At 41.1% G+C, this 22,473-nt stretch overlaps 2 protein-coding genes across 3 annotated transcripts; both read right to left on the bottom strand.

Annotated features, from left to right (window-relative positions):
- Positions 1–3,968: 3,968 nt before the first annotated feature.
- On the bottom strand, positions 3,969–7,955 carry LOC136131469 (C-type lectin domain family 4 member D-like). Its single transcript, XM_065888223.1, is given in 5 exon segments — positions 3,969–4,143; positions 4,423–4,513; positions 4,516–4,537; positions 5,588–5,760; positions 7,901–7,955. Coding segments are annotated over 5 exon segments (516 nt in total).
- Positions 7,956–9,428: 1,473 nt separating this feature from the next.
- NECAP1 (NECAP endocytosis associated 1) lies at positions 9,429–21,674 on the bottom strand. 2 transcript variants are annotated; one of them, XM_065886560.1, is made up of 8 exons: positions 21,563–21,674; positions 16,224–16,324; positions 15,964–16,068; positions 15,193–15,274; positions 14,037–14,145; positions 13,769–13,940; positions 11,473–11,575; positions 9,429–11,146 (listed from the first exon to the last, which is right to left on the bottom strand). In XM_065886560.1, the coding sequence occupies exons 1-8, from the start codon at positions 21,655–21,657 to the stop codon at positions 11,098–11,100; spliced, it is 816 nt and encodes a 271-aa protein (XP_065742632.1). In that variant the 5' UTR covers positions 21,658–21,674; the 3' UTR covers positions 9,429–11,097. The 2 variants fall into 2 exon arrangements, with proteins under 2 accessions (XP_065742632.1, XP_065742631.1); XM_065886559.1 differs by having other exon boundaries at positions 13,757–13,940; positions 21,563–21,667.
- Positions 21,675–22,473: the final 799 nt, after the last annotated feature.

Below are 22,473 nucleotides of genomic sequence, written 5' to 3'. Positions count from 1 at the left end.
ATGGGTGGCGGGGGAAAGGAGTATTTCTCCTTTTGGTACATTTGCTTCAGTTATGAGTATTTGTAAGAAAATACAGGGACACAGAACAAGCACCAAATCCAGCAAAGAAGAGGATTTTGGAAAGTGCCTTGAACAATTCGAAATCAGGCTCTGTGTCATGTCTTCTTTTTAGTTCCTGAAAGGTCTGTCTTTTCTTTTCAATTTCATCCTGTTTTTCACTCCCTACCTAAGCATATCTCCTATGTTCTCCTATATAATAAGTAGGAAACTTCTTCAAGTCATGAAACGTATTCCTGCTTAAGAGACTGGTATGGACTTTCCGGCCAAAGGCATTCACTGCACCTTCTTAGAAAGATTATGCTAACCTTCAGCTCCAAAGAGACTGTCATCCAGTCTACTCATCTCAGAAACTCCATTTCCTCTCTATTCTCTTCCATTGACTAACTGGATCACACCCAAATGTATCTATTGCTCAGCCAGAACCAGAGTCCAATAGTCAAATTATTCTAAGACAACAGTCAACCTGACACTTTCCTGTCTCAAGCCTATCCATTTATTGCATAATATTCTATCAATACTGACAAGATTATTCAAGAATATATAAATAACATGGAAGCTTTTATAACCATGTTTCTTGCACACAGCACCGTAAAGAGACCCTTGAAATCATTGGAATTAACGCGTAATCACTGAATGGGAAAATTCAACTGAACAAGTGAAAATAATATATTAGCTTTCTTTTTTTTTTTTGCGGTACGCAGGCCTCTCACTGTTGTGGCCTCTCCCGTTGCGGAGCACAGGCTCCGGACGCGCAGGCTCAGCGGCCATGGCTCACGGGCTCAGCCGCTCCGCGGCATGTGGGATCTTCCCGGACCAGGGCACGAACCCGTGTCCCCTGCATCGGCAGGCTGACTCTCAACCACTGCGCCACCAGGAAAGCCCTATATATTAGCTTTCTTTATAAACATTTATTTCTCTTAGGCATAAGTGACAATCTGTGGTTTTGAAATCAATATGCCTTTAAAACAAAAGTCATTCAACCTGAAAGTAATCCAATAAAAATATCTTCAACTTTCTAATTTCTTTTTTTCATCTCATAAACATCAATGAGGAAACACTGAAAAACATGTGGACATTTTTTTGTTCATTATTGTTGTATTTTAGGTGGCTATAATTATCTTACATTTTACATCAATATTGAAAGATATAAAAATATTAATGTATATTATTTCACCATTTATAATTTAAGTTATACAACTAACTCTGTCTTCAAAGCTTGGCAAGAAAAGAAACAATTGTTAAGGGTTTATTTGCTAAAGTAAAGATCATTAGAACCTAAATTATTTATCAGGAAAATTCTTCTTTGAGAAGGAAATCATCCAATTGAGACTGTTTTTAAATATCATATTTTATAGGACTACATAAATACTTAGGCACCGGAAAACCCAAAAAGTTGCAAAAAATAAAGAGTAATTAATCGTTCATATTCCCAAGACCATATTCCCCAAATAAACCACTGTTATGACTTAAATACTATTACCATTGGGGTCCCCAATTTTTTAAAAAAGAAAAATCACTGTACTACATCTCATAAAAATGATACATATTTATTATTAAAAATTCCTACAGAGCACAATTGTATAAAGATGAAAGTGAAAAAAATTCAAATCCCAAGTTCATATAGTTAGAAATCATACAACAGATGAGTCTTTTAAAACATTAATTTTACTTGAATTTAACAAATAAAAAAATTGAGGTGAAATTTAAGAATTCTTGGACTTCAAGAATTTTATAGGCCTTATAGATTACCACAAAACATTTTTTCCTGAAGGGTCCCTAAAAGAAAAATGATAAGGAATCAAGTAAAATGTTCTTCTTGCTTTCCTGTTTCTTCTTCTTCCCACCTCCCTTTTCCTTTCTCAACAATATAGCCCTAAAATCATTCATTGGATGGGGCATAGCTAGGTAGTTTTTGCATGTGCATGTGTGAATGCATGGGGGGAAATATAACATATATAGATATACATATAAGAAACCGATAATCATAGTTACTTTGAAGAGGCATTTAGGGGTTCAGGGTGGATGAGAGATTCACCTTATACTTTTATTAATGTTTTTTACTGTTTGCCTTTTTAATGCAAACAAACATTACATTTTCAAACATAAAAAGTGTTTAGATTTTTTAAGTGTTTCCAAGTTCTAGGACTACTGCAATGTCCTAAAGAAATAGGCAATGATTTTTATAAAATTACTATCAGCTGTCTTAAAGAAATTGTGAAGACTAGGAGAGGTGCCATGAGACTTGAGGATAGACTGAAAGCGACCAAGTGTGGAAACAGGGAGAACAATCAGAAGGCCATTGCAATAATCCAGGTAAGAAATGGTAACTTGGTCTGTGATGGTAGCCATGGAGGGAATGAAAAATGATCAGCAGGGGGGAGAAATAGATTAGAGGTACAGATGTAGACACAGATGTATAAAATCACAAACAGGTCATATTTTATTGACAACTGAATCTTTAAATACAGTCTTATACAAATGAAAAATGGATAATATTAACTATACAAGCCTATTATCATTTACATAAATTTATTTCAACAGGTTTTGTAGATTTGTGCTATGTAATTTATGGCTAACAGTTAAAGTCACTTGGTGCTATTTCAGTTAAAAGTATCAGGTTTAAACACAGACACACACATAATCAATCAATCAATCAAACACTAATATTCCAAATTTACAAGATCACTAATTTACAGAATAAATACTGTTTTTAAAAATAGTGGTAAGGAAGTTAGGTTAAAAAGCTGTCGCTTGAAATTTTTTAGCTTGGATGCAGGAAACGTCAGCAAAATGAATGTATGTAAGAAGACAGCCTTATTCTGTTGACGTTGGATGTGACTGCTTCACAATTAAAACTACACACATCGCAAACGCATAACTTCAGGTTGTTAAAGCCATGATTTCCTTGCTAGTTTGAACTGCAGCTTTATAGCTCTAAAGAAGCTTGCTAACAATTTACATAAATGGATTGAAAATATAATTTTTTTCTGATTCAAATTAAAAACACAGAAACACTAATACAATGTTGCAAGAATAATTAAGAACTATTACCTTTTAGCCGAGAGGCCACAGCACCTCCAGTAACTCTCCCATAATACCAAAGGGAACACATTTCACTTGCTATGAAAGGTAGATCTGGGCCATAGTCCTGTTTCTGTCATACACTCGACATGTGAAGGTGAGCTCTTTGGCTTCCCAAGGGTTTTGTGTCCACAGCTATAGAATTAAAGGAGTTTGGTAAAGGTGGCCTGTAAGGGACTTTTCCACTCAAAAAGAAATTAAGTCAGCTTGAGACTCCCCACTATGAGAAGACTTTTAAAGTGGAGTAAGAAGTAAATTTTTGAAAAGGTAAATAGACTTTTTTTTCTACCTGGGCAATACCATAATTCTAACTATTCTATTCTGTTACTCAGAAAATATTTTGCTCACGGAATTTCAATCTAACGGCATACTATTAAAAAGTCTGAAAATGAAGCATCAGACAATAAAAATGTTGCTTAAAAACTTTAAAGAGTTTGTGATATTTGGGTTAAAAACAATGATACACCACTACCAGTAGGAATATCCCACCTTTGAACTTAAAGAGCTAAGAATTGGAGCAGAGGAAACAACGACTTATAGATTTCACCATTCAAGCTACTCTTAGATACGTTAATCAATACACACTAACTGAAAAGTAAATACCTTGAAATACTATCAAGAAAGCAAAGTTCATGAAAATTGATTCTCACAGAAAAATATGATTTTTTCCACCAAAACACTACACAAAAGCACATTATCTTGAATGAATTAAAGAAGAACAACGAAGGCCATCATGACTGAAAATGTTCTATGACTGAGAATGTTTTCTCTGTTCCCACGATGCATGTACATTCTTCCCTAGTCTAATTGGTTCTTCTTTTCTGTCCTCATAACAGGGACCCCTTCCTAGGCTTCTTGTTGAATGCTGCTCCAGGTGTCTTACAAATGCTACTTGTCTTAAAGTCACAAGGAAAATCATTCCAGGCCCATTTGTCTTTGTCATTAACAAAGACAACACATTTTTCTTTCTGGTAGTTGTTGGGTTCACTCTCGTGCCAGAATCTGAAATGTGTGTGTGTGTGTGTGTGTGTCTATACATGTTGGGTGTGTATGGTAGAGGCCAGAGGACAAGGCAGAGAAAATGCTCCTAGTGAAACATTTAGAGCTGCACTGTCCAACACAAGCGTAGTAGTCTACTAGTATAGAGGTTACTCAACACACAATGCTCTGTTCCGAGTAAGCTTTCTTACATTGGTATACTCCACCCCAAAATGAATTCTGCTTGCTGTCTTCTTCTCACCTTTGCCTATAAAGCTCTTTTGCCCCGGTCAGTATACTCACACCATCTGTGGGTTCAGTGGTGTCTTGTCCACCCAATGCCACTGGCCTTCAAGGTTCTCATCTGTGAGTCCCAGGAAATATGAAAATCGCTATCCAAAAATTGAGTGATAACGTTCTGCATAAAAATGTGGATTTTTATAAGTATATTTGCCTTTACCAGGTGATAGCTGTTATGTTAGGAACGGAGGAAAGAAGTCAAATAAAGTACTAGTTAAGCACAAAAGCATTGGCATCAGATCTGTTTTCACATCCCGCCTCTGGCGTTTATTCCATAATGTTAACAAGTGCTTTAATTTCACCAAATCCCAGTTTTCTCAACTCCAAAAGGGATGACTCCACTATTTCATAGAGTCACTGTGAAGATTAAGTGAGATCAACTTGCAAATCACTTAGCACAGTACTTAATAGGACTGGATTTCTAGGAACTTTTTTTAAATTGCCTTCTTCAGTTGTTTGTGTATTTCATTAAACTCCATTTTATTCAGGAGCTGGTGAACCTATAGTTGCAAAGCCATGGAAACAGAATCCTCCAGGAAACCCTGCTAACCAAGAACAGAATCTGAGTCATGGTATCGTACATATATGGAAATATATTACATGAGGAAATAAATTTCAGTTCAAATTGAATTTACCTTGAGATTTTTTTTTTTAAGAATGACAACCATACTTCTGAATTATTTTTCCTGTGCTCTATTCTGAGAAGCTATTTCAATCCTGATTAACCATTCATTTATCTACTTACTCATGAAATATTTATCAGGACCTATCTAAGTGTGCCCAGCACTGCAAAGGCCATTGGAGATGCAAAGATGCTTAAGGCATGGCTCCAGCCCTCTACAAAGTAGGACTCATTGGAACACTGAAGTGCGTGCCATGGTCACAGGATGCACAAAGTACCACGGAAGTATCTCCAAACTAGAATAGGAAAGATGGAGCAGAGAAGGTGGTCAGGGTAGTTTTCTGTAGAAAATAACACATGGATCAAATCTGGGAAGACCAGAAGAAGTTGGCCATGTGAAGAAAAATGAGAGAGGAAGAAAAGTCTTTCCAGGTAGTTGGAAGAGATGAAGCAAAGGCACAGAGGTATAGTAGAGCACAGAAATTCCTCTTTCTCTGCAAAGAGATTCAAACCAGCAGGGAAACGGATGTAAGCCTCTCAACATACCTGCTCAGCTTCTGTGCTGATGGTGGCCAGATGAGCCCCTGTCCCCATACAGTGTCTTTCACTCTGAGCCCACGTCTTGCTGTCATTAAAAACAGCAGTTGGAAAAAAAAAAAAAAAACAGCAGTTGGACTGGAAGCCTCTCCAGCCCACAAGACAGCAATTCCAGGTGACCCCTCATGTGAAAATTGAAAGGAAAATTAGTTACACCATGTATGTTATCTGTAACAGATTGCATAACTATTTCACTACCTAATATCCAACTAACATTTATGAGAATAATACCAGGATTACCAAAGTCATTCTGTCCCTCCCTTTTAAAAAATCCTGAAAATTGGGCTTCCCTGGTGGCGCAGTGGTTGAGAGTCCGCCTGCCAATGCAGGGGACACGGGTTCGTGCCTAGGTCCGGGAAGATCCCACATGCCGCGGAGCGGCTGGGCCCGTGAGCCATGGCCGCTGAGCGTGCGCGTCCGGAGCCGGGGTTCTGCAACGGGAGAGGCCACGCCGGTGAGAGGCCCGCGTACCACAAAAAAAAAAAAAATCACTGATCACAGATCACCATAACAAATATAATGATGAAAAGGTTTGAAATATTGTGAGAATTACCAGAACATGACACAGAGACACAAAGTGAGCAAATGCTATTGAAAAATGGCACTGATTTCCTCGATGAAGTGTTGCTACGAAACTTCAATTTGTAAAAAGCATAGTTATCTACAAAGTGCAATAAAGCAAAGTTCAATAAAATGAGGTATGCCTGTATAGACAACATTATATCACAAACTTCCAAGTTCCTAAGAGATTAGATCTGAGTTGCTCTCACCACAAAAACGAAATGACAATTACATGACAGAAGTGTTCGCTAACACTCCAATTATTGCAATAAATGTATCACATTTTGTACACCTAAACACTTACGATGTTATGTGTCACATTTTGTACACCTAAACATTTACAATGTTATATGTCAATTATATCCCCATAAAAATTAATTTTTTTAAAAAAGGAAAGGACCTCATCATTTTGCCCTTATTCTTACCATGTTACTGCAATCCTAATAGGCAGAATTAGGATAGCCAGCCAAGCAGCAGCAGTAGAAGCAGTACTAACAGAGAATTTACCATATGCCAGGCTTTGTTCTAAGCACTTTAAAGTTTTAACTGATTTTGTTATGACAATAACTCTATAAAGTGGGAACTATTATCTTCATTTTGCATACGAGGAAACCAAGGCAAATAAGGGTTAATTTGTCCAAGGTCAAAAAGCCAGTAAGTGGCAGAGTAAAATTTTGTGCCAAGGCAGTCTGTCTCTTTCCAAATTCATGCTCATAACCACTCCTCTTTACTTCCCATTAATCACCTATTTTGGTGGGACTGGGGAGGGCGGGGTCATTAAAATCAGTAAGTGTATTCCCTATTCAAAGATTTACTTAAGTATTAAAGTCTGAAGAAAGTATTATTCTGTTCTTCATTTTCCACCTACCCAAACAGCTGTTTTTCTACATTCCCAACAAACTTTGCATCAGGTACATGTTTAGACTCCATAGATGAAATGCCCCTTGACAGTTTTCATTCATGTCTTTAGGTGTCTCCCCTGCCACCAGGAAATCTGAGCAGTATTTGCTACCACTGCGCTAGAGTTGCTAGGGGGAGCCCGTCCTCTAGTGGTCCCATGCTGATATGCAGCTAGTTAAAGCATTCACAGAAACTGCCTCAAAGACATTTTTGTACTATTAGGTGCAGTGGCAGAACACACGTAAGACAAAAGAAAATATTAAAAAGCAAACAGAAAACTTCATGGTCGGTCTTAATGCATTATTGTGTTTCAACTGAGTGTCAACTGAGGGGATGACACTAGTCTTAGATTGACAGGGCAGAACATGAGGTCTCAAAGGACAATTATTTCACTCCTGAGATGTAGACTTCAGTATACTAGAGCTTTTTAAAAAACATACCACCCCCATTCTTAGTAACTTTCAAAAAGGGACTGAAAATGACAATTCTTATTCTGAAATAAATGTCATACGACATGGTTTCAACCATGGTTGCTGTGAAAACCATACCAAGCCTATACATTCCCCAGGCTGAAGGGACTTGCAAGTAAATGTAACCCTCTTTTTCCTTTCTTTCTCAAGAGAATATGTGATTGATGGGGAGCTCCTGAGTGTGAGTTCTAGTCACAAACCATATGTATTTTCCTCATGTACAGTTAAGAGGCAATAACAGAAATGATTTTTTTTAAAGCCAAAAAAAAGCTAAATATAACCAAGTGCAATCTTAGCCAGTTGTGAGAACTGAGATCAGACAGTAAGCTACCAGATTTATCAGCAGCTGCGCTACATGATATCCAGTTTTCCTTTTCCCAGGCCATAGCGTCTATGTACCAAAGTAAAATTTGTCTTCAATGCTACTTTCTTGGGCCCAAATATTAACGGACCCTGGAGCGTATAAATGAGACCTTCTGCAACTATAACAAAGCATATAAGGAATACTTATGTCCTGTAGCTAGGAACAATCAAAATGAGAATGAGTGAAAAAAGGAAAAACCCAACTTTCTGATTTCTAGTCCCTCTTCACTGAAATCACTGTTAATTCAACAAGTATATATTTATGGCATAAGGAAAATATTATTGAGTAGATAAAAATGAAGACATGGTCCTTATATCAAAGAGCTCACAAACCAGTGAGAATTTCAACAGCAACCCACAAAAACAAGGGAGATCACCTTTCAGACTGAGGGGATAAGTAACGTTTCACAAAGCAGCACTTTCCAGGACGGGAAGGATTTCACCAGGCAGGTAGAGAAGGGAAGGAATTCCAGGCAGAGGGAATTGCAAGCACTCAATGCCCATGCCGCTGATGGCATCTGCAGAACGACTAGTGTGCGGGAGCAGACTGAGTGAAAGGGAAAACTGAGAGCTGAGGATGAAATGGTACTTTGGACTTTAATCTGTAAGCAAAGGAAAATTATTAAAGGTAATCAATGAGTAGGGGAGGAAAGGGCATGAGCAGGGTTTGGTTTCAGGAAGGTTATTCTGGTGTCAACACGTAAGCTGAACTAGGCCTGAGAAAGCTGGAGGCAAGCCAACTACCTAGAAGGTTATCGGAATGGAGGAAGTGAGGAGTAATAAAAGCTCACATGACAACCGTGAAGGCAGATGTCAAGGTCTAAGCAAGGGGGTTGAGCTGGAAAAATTATCACCTGCATCTTCTACCCAAAAAACCCCCCTGCAGTTTAGGATACATGTTTATCCATGATAGTGCCTCACAACCTCAGTAATGACAAGAAAGGCCATGGTTGGGGAAGCCATCCAAGCCCTTCCGTGGGAAGGCGAATGGGGGAGGTGTATCAGAATCTCTGGAGAGAGCAGTGTTATTTTAAATTGAAAACAAAAAAAGAGAGAGAAAAAAAAAAAAGAAGTGCCCATATCATTCTGATTCATCTCCTGTGACAATCACTGAATGAGAACTCCAAGATCCTTCTGGCTTCCAAAGTCTATGACTCTCACTTTAGTTCTATCTCATGCGTTGATTCCCTTCATTTATGTTGACCATAGTTCTGGGATATGAAAGGTGGCCTAGATCACAAAGATAATTTGAAGCAAATGAAATTAACTGTACCAGCAAATAAGTAATAAATACAAATGATCTCGACAAGGAGCCTCTGTGTGTTTAGAAACATGAGGACAGAGGTCTAGCCTTAACTTCTTAAAACCTCCATTTCTTGAAAATGAGTAATAGATATAAAATGTCCTTTTATTACCTACTGGCCACCTATATTGGGTCAATTAAATAAAAAAGATAATGAAACAGGCAAATAGAAAGATAAAAGACACACCACCTCTTTCCATATTTTTAATTACCATTATTGCACCAATACAGCATACATATGCTCTATATACATATATCTGAAACTTCATTTTCAATTCTTCAGCAATTCAAATACATAATATATTATCATCTTGAGAATACAAAGAACACAACATAGAGGAAGACTGAGAAAATAGGCTCCCAGCAGTTAGTCACTAGTGATTCTATAGGCTTTCCTTTTAGTGTTTTCTATTGGAATTTTTAAATGTCCTGTCATGGCTCTGCAAGAATAGAGCTGCCTGGAACGGGAAGCAATGAAAAAAAAAAAATGGACCCAAAGTTAAAAAGGGTCAAGAAGGAAATCCAAGAGAGAGAATCTATTTTGAAACTAAATATAAGGACTCCCTTCAGCCAGAGGGTACACATCCAAATAGGTGCTAAGGGAAGAAGGGAGATCCTCCCATTTCACTCTCAGAATTGCCCCTTAGCAGAACTGGTGCCAGTTCATCTAAGAGCGGGACCCCTTCACAGCATTGTAAAAGGAATGGTGGGCAGAGAGAGGGGAAGTGGTGGGGGGCAACTTGCTTCTGAGATACTCCTGGTGATGGGTATTGCAGCCGTCGTTTGGGCAAAACCTACCACGATTAAAGTCATGGCTCTCCAGCTTGCTTCATAAATGATGGTACATGTAATAGCAGCTTTCTGTTGAAGAGCTGGTGGACTGAAAAAATAAATGTGTATGAAAAGGAGCCAGATACCCAGGCAGCAAGGCAATGTGGGTACTGAACAAGAGTTAAGTGCTTTCAACCTCTCTGCTCTACAAATTAGGTTTAAAAACTCTAAACCCTTTAACTTTAGGACAAATAATGGGGCCATTACAAAGTAACACTGTGCTTCAAATGCAGCAACTAGATGGAGCTGCAAGAAAGTAACTGCTTCTCTAGAAAATAAGTAGGGAAACATAGTCCCTTGAACCTCATTCACCCGAGAGACACCTGCTGATCAGAGATGCTGCACTAGTCAACAAAAGGAGAGTGGGGTGCCACCAACACAACCCTCTCGCCACAGGAGGACACATGTAAACGCACTAGAGGGTCAGGGGGCTGCACCCAGCACTGGATGTTCACTGAATAAGACAAGCCTGAGGGAGGATATATAGCAGAGACCCAGGAAACAGGTCATTCTTCACACCTACCCCTATCAAAATTCTGAATCTGTAAACACTGTGATCAGTCTGTCCATTTTTAGAGTCTTCAGTTAATGGAAAAGGAAGTTCTGAGGGTTTTGTCTCCCCTGAAATTGCTAAACAGAGCTTCACAAAGAGGCACACAAGGGTCATGAGATGATTCTGAAAGAAGTTAAAGAATTTAAAGATGGAGAAAATTTTACAGATGTTGGAGGTTATTTCCCCACCAAAGAGACCCTGGCCTTTAGAGCCCTGCAATAGCCACAAGTATCATAAGACTCACTATTCCCCTGCCCTGATAGTGAACAGGAGATAAGAAATACTTTCTTGGCTGTACAGCAAGGAACAACACCGGGGAGTGACACACCAGCCTGAACGCAATGGAGAAGCTATGAAAACAACCGTTCAGTAATTTTGGTTCTGGGGAGGGAAGGGGTTCCGAGCTCCCCTCACAGATTGGTGCCCTCAAGGTCATTTTGATTCTTCAAGTCTGTCCTTAACATCCTGCCAGTGCTCCTCAGAACTGGACCCAGTTGGATGGCTGTGGTGCCTGGTTTGGAACAGAGCTGCAAGACAGAACAGAGAGATAGCCAAAGGCATGTTAGGATAGGGACTCCACCCTTACCAGTAAGAAATTTCTGCCCAGAATTCCTGAAACTATACTTCACAGCAATTCTACTTATTAAGGCCTGAGATATTCCACTCAAGCTTCATGCTACAGCTCTGTTATCCCACCATCCCCAGCACTCCTATACTTCCTTACCTAGAATTCCTGCTGAAGACTCTATATGACCTACAAATGCCCTGCTTTCCCAGATCAGAGACTTCATTTGACTGTACATACATCATCGATACCCTGGTTGAGAGTATGCTGGTTTCCCTATGCTAATACCTGGATGCAGTGCTAAAGTCACCCCACAAGTCATTGCTTGCAGAAACTGGAGCTGGTGCTGGTGTCGTTACAGGAGCAGGAGAATCCAAATCTAAAAGGATATCTGAATACAAGGTAAGAGAAGAAATAAGAAAAGGGGAAACATCATAAAAATTTTAGAAACAAAAACTTATGTTCACACAGAAACCTATACGTAAATGTCCACAGTGACTTTGTTTGTAACAGACAAAAACTGGAAACGACCCAGATGCTTTTCCATGGGTGATGATTAAACATACTGTGGTATATCCATACCATGGAATACTACTCAGCAACAAATAGGAACAAACCGTTGATATATACAACTTGATGACTCTCAAGGGAATCATCCTGAGTGGGAAAGGTCAATCCCAAAGGTTATATACTATATGGTTCCATTTATGTAACATTCCTGAAGTGACAAAATTAGAGATGGAGAACAGATTAGTGACTGATTGCTGAGGGTTAGGGATCGTGGGGAGAGGCAAAGAGGTGTGGCTATAAAGGGCGACACAAGGGATCCTTGTCGTGGTGGAACCGTTCAGTATCCTGACCACGGTGGTGGATCCAGGAACCTACACATGATAAAACTGCACAGAACTACAGCCGACCCTTGAACGACGTGGGTCTGAACTGCATGGGTCCACTTACGCAGGGATTGTTTTTCAATAAACACTCACTACAGTACTAGGTGACCTGTGGTTGGCTGAATCTGCAGATTCGGAACCGCAGATACAGAGGGACAACTATGAAGTTATACACAGATTTCTGACTGCATGGGGGGCGCGGGTGAGCAGGGAGGAAGTGGGCAGTGCACCTGAGCCCTGCACTGTTCAAGGGTCAACTGCACACACAAATGAGAATACGTAAACATGACGAAATCTGGACTTCCCTGGTGGCGCAGTGGTTGAGAATCCACCTGTCAATGCAGGAGACATGGGTTCGAGCCCTGGTCCGGGAAGATCCCACGTGCCGCGGAGCAACTAGGCCCGTGCTAAACCTGCACTCTAGAGCCTGCAAGCCACAACTACTGAAACCTGCGTGCCTAGAGCCCATGCTCCGCAACAAGAGAGGGCACCGCAATGAGAAGCCCACACACTGCAATGAGGAGTGGCCCCCGCTCGCCGCAACTGGAGAAAGCCCGTGCACAGCAACAAAGACCCAATGCAGCCAAAAAAAAAAAAACAGACGAAATCTAAGTAAGATGAGGAGATGGTCTCAATGTCAATTTTGCAAAATGTTGAGGGTAACTGGGTAAAGGGTATGTGGGATTTCTTCGTATTATTTTTTACAACTGCATGTGAATCTACAATTATCAAATTTAATTTTAAAAAATAAAAATAAAAAAAAAATAAAAAAAATAAAAAATAAAAAAAAAATAAAAAAAAATAAAAATAAATAAACCTTAGATACTATCCTCAGTGCCTTCTGGCAACACTTACCAAAAGAAGTAGCCTGTAACCACTTTTACCTCAAAAATTCCAGAAGGAGAAGGTTTGCTCTTAGCAATCAATTACAAATGATTAATGACAATAATTTAAAACTTAAATTATATTAAATTATAATTAAATAATTAATGATATAACTTAAAACTCCCAGATTCTAATACCAGGTTCTCTAATCTTAGGAAAATTCCCTCCCGAGTTCTAATTTGTCATCCTTTAAATGGAAGTAACTATATCTTTTTTCCCACCAGACAGTAAAGAAAAACGAAAATGTACTCATAAACACAGATGTCGTCTCATTTCCTCTCATGGCCCTTGTGAAGAAATGGAACGGATTAAGAAGTGACATTCACTGAATGGCTACTATACTCCAAGAACTGGGCTAGGTGCCACCACATCATTTCACCCTCACAGTCTTGGGGTAGTTTTACATCTCCATTTTACAGGTAAGGATACTGAGACTCAAAAAAATTAAATAATGTTACCCAACACATTCAGATAAAAAGTAGCAGAGCCATGACCAAAATCTTGTCCCATCTGACTCTCAGGTCCACTAGCATCTCTCTCACAAAGGTACAATGACGGAAACAGTCTTCTCAATATCTACTCATTTTCGGCCAAAGAACCACCCAGAACCATGACTCTCAGCTCGCTAAAAAGCTTCAGTGCCTTGCTAGAGAGAGGTTTCCAGAATCACCTTGTCAGTGTCAAGTGCCATTTAACAGCAAAACCATCAACACTCTCCTTGGCAAATAGGAGTTAAACCCTAAGTTAAACTCTAAGATATGATTTCTCAAGGTTAAAGTGCTAGAGACAGTTACCTGCATCAGTACCTCCATGACTGGATTTTGGTACGGGCGGTGGAGTGACATGATTGCTGATGGCAACTGAGGAGGACGGTGGGGGAATTGTGACTCTGCCTCCAGGTGGGGGTGGGAGTAAGCTTAGGCCCCCAGCTGCTGTAGTCCTGGGCCTAGAAGCACCTCCTTTCTTGGTTGTGATGTTCTACAAAAGAAAAAAAAGCAGCAGAGTGAGAGAAAGAAAAAGAGTAAGTCACAGGCTTATGGAAATACAAGGAGGGGTGGGGGGAACCATACTCACCCCAATACTCAACTTGATGGTCTGCCCCTCCTTGAAGCCCAGATCCAACTTGGGACGATTATCCATTTCCTGAGATTCTTTGGAAATCTCAGATTCCTGCTTTACCCACCTTCAGTAAAAGAGTAAGTTATTTTAATTGGGATTCCCTGAAAGCGGAGTCTGACACACAAATTTGAGTGTAGCTTATTTATGTGAAACATGATTCCAGAAAGTAGAGTAAGGGAACATGAGATGTGAGAAAGGAAAGGAAGAAAAGCCAAGAGAGGGCAACTGGGGTTCAATACCGCTGAGGAACCATTCAAAATGCATATTAAACTTGTCCCTCCAAAAGAGGGCACTCAGCCACCAATTCCCATCCCCCACGGTTGAGGGCGGCCCCTGAGGGGGTGTTAATTCCTCAGTCCTTCCAGGTTGCCCCCCTTGCTAACTGGGTGGCCTTCCACAATTTCAGGAAGTCCTAAGGCAGAAAAGCCTGCCCTTGAGGTAGGAAGCCGACAGTGTGCATGGTGCTGTCTACCACAGCTGAGCCAAAATCGAATGGGCTGAAGAAATACTGCAACAGGCACAAAACATGTCAGCTACGTGGAGTAACAACACTGGCACATAACTCCCCACATAGCTCACAGACAGCCCTGCTGTTACTGTTATGCCTCCCTCAGCCACCTAAAAGCAAGGGCAGGGCTTCCCAGGTGGCGCAGTGGTTGAGAGTCTGCCTGCCGATGCAGGGGACGCGGGTTCGTGCCCCGGTCTGGGAGGATCCCACATGCCGCAGAGCGGCTGGGCCAGTGAGCCATGGCCGCTGAGCCTGCGCGTCCAGAGCTTGTGCCCCGCAACGGGAGAGGCCACAACCGTGAGAGGCCCGCGTACCGAAGAAAAAAAAAAAAAAAAAAAGCAAGGGCAAATTCCCCAGAGGCATAAATAAAAGCCCCATCTCAAACCACTGTACAAGGGATTAAAAACATATCCTAGCTATAAGGAAAGGATAGAATAGATACAAATATAATTTAAGAAAACAGAGTGAATGGGAAGATTTATATTCACGTGAACTAGTTTACCAAGTAAAGAAACCAGGAGGTAAAAGAGATAGTGCCCACTCAACTGAGGAGCAGTATTCCCCAAACATTTAACCTGGTAAATAAAGACAAGCTTCACTCACTTGAAGTGATCTTGCAAAGAAACATTAAAGTCAAAGGCATCACCCCGATCTGAGAAGCCAATGCCAATGAAAGCACTACGCCCTGTGAAAAAGACAGGAATCTTCAGAACAGGAAGTATCCCTTAGCGCAAACTCTATCCAATGAAAATATCAATGTAATATTTACCCTAACTAGATAACATCTGTGAATGTGAAATATTTTCTCCTGGACCAGGGATCGGCAAACTGCATGCAGCCCATGGGCCAAATGCTGCCAGAGCTTGTTCCTGTAAATAAAGTTTCACTGGAACAAAGGCACACCAGTTTGTTTACATACCACCCATGGCAGCGTTCACATTACATCAACAGAACTGAGTAGTTGCAAGAGATCATTTGGCCCACAAAACCTAAAATATTTATTATCTGTGTATTTACAGAAAAAATTTGCCAGCCTCTGATTGGAGAAAAGACGATTGCCATAAACACAGATGATGTAAGATAGTCCCACAAAAAACCACCACAACAATGAACAGGCAATATGTGTCAATTCTTTGGTTAGATAAACATTTTGATTTATTTACGTCTACTTTTAATAACCACATCTTGAAACTTGTGCTCATATCTATTACAAACATGTTAATCCTTCTCCTTTAGCAACTAGAGTTAACTCCAGACAAAGGGGAGGAAAAATTTAGTAAACTGAAGTAAGATAAATGCATTGGGGCACACTTCTGTTGAAGTGCATTAACTATTTTCCTAATCTCAACCCATTCAAAATCCCTGATCCCTTACCAGTACCATCCTGGATCCGGATTACAAAGTAGCGGCTGGAATCTGTCACTGTCTCCACAGCAATACCAGGATATTGTTCTACTGGTGCTTGAGCAAAGAGCTCCCCTGACAGGTAAGGAAAAGACTTCTTTGAGCAAAGGAAGCAAAATTTAAAACTCAATTAACAAGTATTTCCACGCCAGTCCCCAATTTGAAGGTATTTATGAAAGAACACCAAACCAATATCCTTAATATGTTAGAGAGTCACCAGCACAGATTACCTGAAACTTTATCCTCAAGTTTGATATAAGCAATCTTCCCTTTTGAAGTGATTCGGAGACGACCAGTCCAATCAGGTTGATCTAATTTCCAGTCAGATGCCCTAGGATAGGAAAGTGGAGAAGCCTCAGGCCTCGGGTCCGCGTCTTTAATACACTGAAAACCTACGCAGAATCATTTGCCATATTTCTATTTCCCTCTTCTGAATGGCTTACTCTTTCTACGTATTAAATAATCAAAAGACCAACTCATGATTCTCTCTATACAGATGCCTCATGTTACACACTGTCCAAAGCAAACAGAAGAAATCTTACTACGTAAGTCCAAAAAGCATCAATAAAAGTAAAAAGTACAAAAAAAAAAGCAATTTAAAAATTTATCACAATGACACTATTTTATATAGTACCGTAGATGGTATTTTATATAACAGTGTTTTGCTGATCAGGGAACAACAAGGTCTACTAAGTGAAATATATTAGGTACAGAAGTCTCCCAAATCCCTAAACATATTACCTTTCACTGAATTCAACCAATATTTACAGAGTGTATATTAAGTTGCAGGTACTGTTCTAGGTACTTGGGATACAAGAGGGAACCAAATTTAAAGCCGTCATGAAGCTTTCATTCTAACAGAAGATAGATAATAAAAAAGAAGCAATAAATAAGTAAAATAATTAACATCTCAAAAGGTGATAACTGCTACGGTAAAAAGAAAATGCAGGGCTTCCCTGGTGGCGCAGTGGTTGAGAGTTCGCCTGCCGATGCAGGGGACACGGGTTCATGCCCCGGTCCGGGAGGATCCCACATGCCACGGAGCGGCTGGGCCCGTGAGCCATGGTCGCTGAGACTGTGCGTCCGGAGCCCGTGCTCCGCAACGGGAGAGGCCACAACAGTGAGAGGCCCGCGTACCACACAAAAAAAAAAGAAAATGCAGAGGCAGAAAAGGGAGATTGGGAGGGTCGTGGGAGAATGAACAGGTTGCAGCATTCAAAAGGGTGGTCAAGGTTAATAAGGCAGGCCTTATTAACAAGGTGAAATGCGAGCAAAGATGTGAAGGAAGGGACTTCCCTGGTGGCGCAGTGGTTGAGAGTCCGCCTGTCAATGCAGGGGACACGGGTTCGTGCCCTGGTCCGGGAAGATCCCACATGCCGTGGAGCGGCTGGGCCCGTGAGCCATGGCCGCTGAGCCTGCGCGTCCGGAGCCTGTGCTCCGCAACAGGAGAGGCCACAACAGTGAGAGGCCCGCGTACCGCAAAAAAAAAAAAAAAAAAAAAAAAAAAAAGAAGAGGTGTGACATGATCCATGATCTCCCTTTTACTTTAAAAGGACTACTTTGCCATCATAGCAGAGATGCAGCAATATGAACACTGAAGCGGGGGATTAGTTAAGAGACTACTGTGCTAATCTAGGACAGTCACAATGGTGACTAGGAAGAGAAAGGAGCAGAAGTGGCTAGACTGTGGATATACTTAAAGTAAGGCAGCAGGATTTTCTAATGGAATGGATTTGAGGTAGAAGAGAAAGACAGACATCAAAGATAAAATCAAGGATGCCTCCAAGGTTTTTAGCCTGAACAGATGAATTGCCAATAATTGAGATGAGGAAGGCTACAAGTAGAGCAAGTCTGGGAAGAAAGATCAGGAGTTCAGTTTTGGCTATGCTGAGTCTGAGATGTCTTACAGATTTTCAAGAGGAGATACAGAGTATGCGTTTGAATATATCAATCTGGACTTCAGGAAGGACATGTGGATTAGAGATACAATGTTCATGGAAACAGTACAAACACTGAATCCTTATGATCTGTGTTATAAATGAATCTGAATGAAATCTAAGATATTATTTAAACATGAAACAATTTTACAAAACATTGTGAGTTTGTTTTGCCAGCAGTGTGGAAAAGGGAGGGCAAATAAAAGTTATTAATAACTCATCCCTAAAAAAACAATAAAATAAAATAACTCATCCCTTGGGAACCTAAAGACTAATACTTGCAGGTTAGGAAGGTAACAATAAAGTATATCTGAATTAAAATAATTTTCACAAGATGGTAAGCAAATGGTGGAAAGGAAGAAATGAAAATTTAAATTAGGACAAGTTCTGAATAGGATTTACAAGATAAAATCTTCGTCGCACCTTTCTCTCTTGATGTCCCGCCTCAAAGACCCTCAAGTACCTGAATCTGATCCAGATTAGAGCAAGCTCTAGAGGTCCTTGTCTATGAAATTTTTTTAATGAGTCATTACTTATTCCACTATACCGCCATGAGCTAGACATAGTGTAAATGGGCTACTGAAAATATTAGGAACAAGCCTACGAGACACGCTTCTTTGGACAGGTTCCTAGGCTTATTTGTGTGTCTGGTGGCCAATATTTAACAAATCCTCAGTAAATGAATGGATACTCATGGCAGCAGTATCCCTCAGCCCTGAGCCTTACCTCCTCTCCCACTCCCCTGACCTAGCCTGAGGAACTCTTGGTTTTACTGATCTTTTTTTTTTTTCCAGTACGCGGGCCTCTCACTGTTGTGGCCTCTCCCGCTGCGGAGCACAGGCTCCGGACGCTTAGGCTCAGCGGCCATGGCTCACGGGCCCAGCCGCTCCGCGGCATGTGGGATCCTCCCAGACCGGGGCACGAACCCATGTCCCCTGCATCGGCAGGCAGACTCTCAACCACTGCGCCACCAGGGAAGCCCTTACTGATCTTCTAAACCAACCTCACAAATTTTCATCTACCTTGGCAATAAATCTTATAGCAGCCATATGGAATAGGCATGAAAAGTCTACCACCTCTCTCTAAATGAAGAAATAGAAAATAACACACTAAGTAACAATCCCTAACTTCTAAGTCCAGCATTCTTTTCATTACATTAAACCACACTATAGGGTTAATACTGATTTAGCTGAGGAGGGTAATGATGAATTTTAAAAAGTTTTATAGCTTGGGAAACCATTTTCTAATCATTTATAAGTTTTGCATCAACCTAAATTCCATAAGTCTGGTCAGTGCAAGTCTGGGAAGTAACAGCTTATGCTAGGTGAATCAAAGTCAATCATTCCCTCTCATCTTAACTAGTCACTCAAAGAAAGCATTTCTCCTGCTTCCTACAAAGTCCAGTTTTTCCTTTAATGGCAGCCTGGAGAACAAATCATGCTTATAATGTAAAATGGACACAGACAAAAAGGGAGAAAAGTAATATTTATCAAGCACCTGTTCCAGGCATTATGCCCATTCTTGTGAAAATTGAGAGGATCTCACAAAGTAAGTAATATTATATCCATTTCTATAGATGAGGAAACTAAAGTTCAAAAGAGTTAAGTGACTTGCCAAAGGTAACACAGCAAATAAATGAGAATCACAATTCAAACTCAGTTCTGCTCTCTTCACTGACTAAGAGTGGTTGATGTAAAAAGCCTCTTGTACGATAAGATGTCAATAACAAGCATGGAAAACACAGAATGACAAGAAAAAGGGTAAAAGAGGAAAATTAAGAAATTGCTTTGATGGCTCAATGCAGTTAATTGACATAAGGATAAAGGATAAACCAGAAGCGAAGACAGAGAAAGCAAACGGGTGAGAGAAGCTTCAAGCTTTTAAAAAGCTTGCAGTAGAAGAAAAGGAACAGAACCTCACTTCAATGTGTATCATATCCTTTAGGAAGTCTCAACGCATAAAGTTGGAGGTCATGAGCTATTTTACCTTATTTCACAGTTCAATCAATGCTAATTTAAGTGTAATCTACTAATTTCTTTCAGTCAACATTTACAGAGTCTCCACTATGTACCAGAAACTGTGCTAGACCCTAGGAATATAAAGTTTAAAAAGACCTCAAGTTGTTCACAGTCTCGTCTGGAGAACTGGGAGACCAAACAATCAATGAGAATGCAGAAGGAAGAGCTCTGTGATAGAGACAAGCTCAGGTGTTATGGAAGCACCAAGAGCACACCTAAGCCAGAATGGAGGGTCAAGGAGGGCTCACCAAAGAAGGAGAGTTCTCAACTGACGCACACATATTAGCACCTGTGACTACCATCAAAAAGCATGTAGAGTCTTATTCATGGTCAATTTGGGGTCTGATTGAATGCTTGAAATTACCAAAAGGTACAACCCACAGGGTCTAGTGCACAGGTCAGCAAGCAGAAAGATACTGATTTATGATGAATGAACCTCTGATAAGGAGGCAAAACACTGGACACAGGGAGAGGATAACTTTTCAGCCGAGGTAATAAGAAATGCCAAGAGGAAAATCATGATGGTGATGTGAGTCAGAGAGAGAAATCAAAACAGTATCTCATGTTTATATACTGCTTTACTGTTTTCCTAAATTCTTTTTAGGAAATTTATCTTAAATTCTTTCTCACATTTATTATATGATTTCATTTAACCCTCTAAAAACTTCTACAAGGTACGTAGCTAGAGCAGGTTTTATTACCACCTTTTTTTTTTTCTATTTTACAGATGAGAAAACTGAGGCTTGGAGAGGCTAAGAGATTTTTCTCAAATCACACAGCTATAAAATTGCGAGGGCTCACACTCATATTTTTTAACATGCAACCCAGTGAGTTACATGTGAACTCTTTGGACTACATGACTTGGTGACTTCCTACAGCATACTCAGACCCTCCCAGTCATTGGATTACAAGGTGGTTAGTCAGCCCTCCAGTGAAAATGCTGCGTTAACGCTGGAAGTAAAAGCTATAGGCGAAGTGGAGAGAAAGGGGTAGGGAAGAAAGATTGAAAATACTATAGTAGCACCAAGAAAACACCGAAAAGAGACAGAGTGGACAACCATTGGAAAACTTACGATCATAACCTTTGCCCCCTGGCAAAAGACCGGAAAGGAAAAACCATATGGTGGATGGTAAGATTTGGTGACAAGACGGAACAGCACAAAAGACAAATTAGCTCATCCAGAGAGGGGCCAACGACACAATGATTACCCACAAACACGCACGAGGTACTGGAAATGGGGGGCGGGGACAGACAGCGAGGGGAAGATGAGGGTGACAAGCTAAAGGACGCAGGGAAGAGCGAAGGAAAGGTGACTGGCGATGGAGCAGACACGACTGGAAACGGATGAAGAGCAGAGGGGTAACCCAGAGGGATCCGGGGGAGGAGGGGTGGAAGGATGCAGGATGGTCATTTTTTTAAGCGGCGGAAACAAGGATGACAGCAGTCCAGAGTGGGGGAAGAGCAGGAGGACAGAGTGACAACAACCCAGGTGGGGAGCCTAGCAAGGTGACAACCCAGAAGTGGCAGTGGCAGGGACGGGCAGCGTGCTACTGAGGAGCAAAGTGTCAGCCCCAACCGGGTACGCGCGTGCCGCAGTACCTCGGGGTTAGTACCTGTAACCGCGGTTGGAGGCCCGGGGCGGAATCCGGTAGACGCTGACGTCGGGCTTCACACACAGAACTGACTCGTACTCCAACTCCGCCGCCATCTTGGCCCTGCTCACCGCCCAGCTGGGGGCGCGGCGTGAGCACGGGGGCGGAACGTGGAGGCGGGGAATCGCGTTACGCAGCTACTTCCGTTTACGCTACTTCCGCGACAGTTCCACTGGGTTCCTGGGATTAACCTCCGGTGCCGCGGGTCCGGGAAGCCATGTTGAAACCTGGAAACGGTGAGTTTGCGCGACTCACCATCTTGGGTAAGGGCAAGGGTGGCCTCCAAGTGAGTGATTCCCGTTAAGGAGCTCTCCATCCCCGAGAAGCGAGGGAAAGCGCCATCTTGCTCCGGGCAAGGGTCCGCAGTGCTCTGGGAGGGTGCCGGCCTTCGTGAATTCGGGCGAGTTTCTTTCTTCCAAGAGTCACTTTAAGACGTGTCTTAGAAACCGTAGTTTCCAAGCAGAAAAGGGGAATCCGCCCGTCGGTATTCCCAAATTGGGTACCTACAAAAACTGTATGACCCAGGCGTAGACAGACGTGGTGGATTTTAACCTTCCAGAGTCCAAACTTCAAAAATGGCCACCCAGCCTGATCCATTGCTTTATAACACCTTTTTATCTCAGTTTCGAGAACGGCACCTGTTGAAATAGTCTGCCACACTTTCAGTGTGCATTCTGGTTATCTTTTTGGAAATTTTGCCCGTGTTAAACTGTAAATGGGATCAACTCATTCCTGACCCATTGGGAAAGCACCATGAACTATTTAATAGCCAATATTTGCTCCCAGTCTTATTATAATGATCGATTCTACTGTCTCCATAAACACATGCCTCGTACACTCCAAAGGTAAACTTGCCACCATTCCATCACTTA

The sequence above is a fragment of the Phocoena phocoena genome, chromosome 11, assembly GCF_963924675.1.
Source record: "Phocoena phocoena chromosome 11, mPhoPho1.1, whole genome shotgun sequence".
Taxonomy (NCBI): Eukaryota; Metazoa; Chordata; class Mammalia; order Artiodactyla; family Phocoenidae; genus Phocoena; species Phocoena phocoena.
The sequence above is the reverse complement of the archived record's forward strand: the minus strand, read 5'-3'. Positions and strand labels throughout refer to the sequence as shown.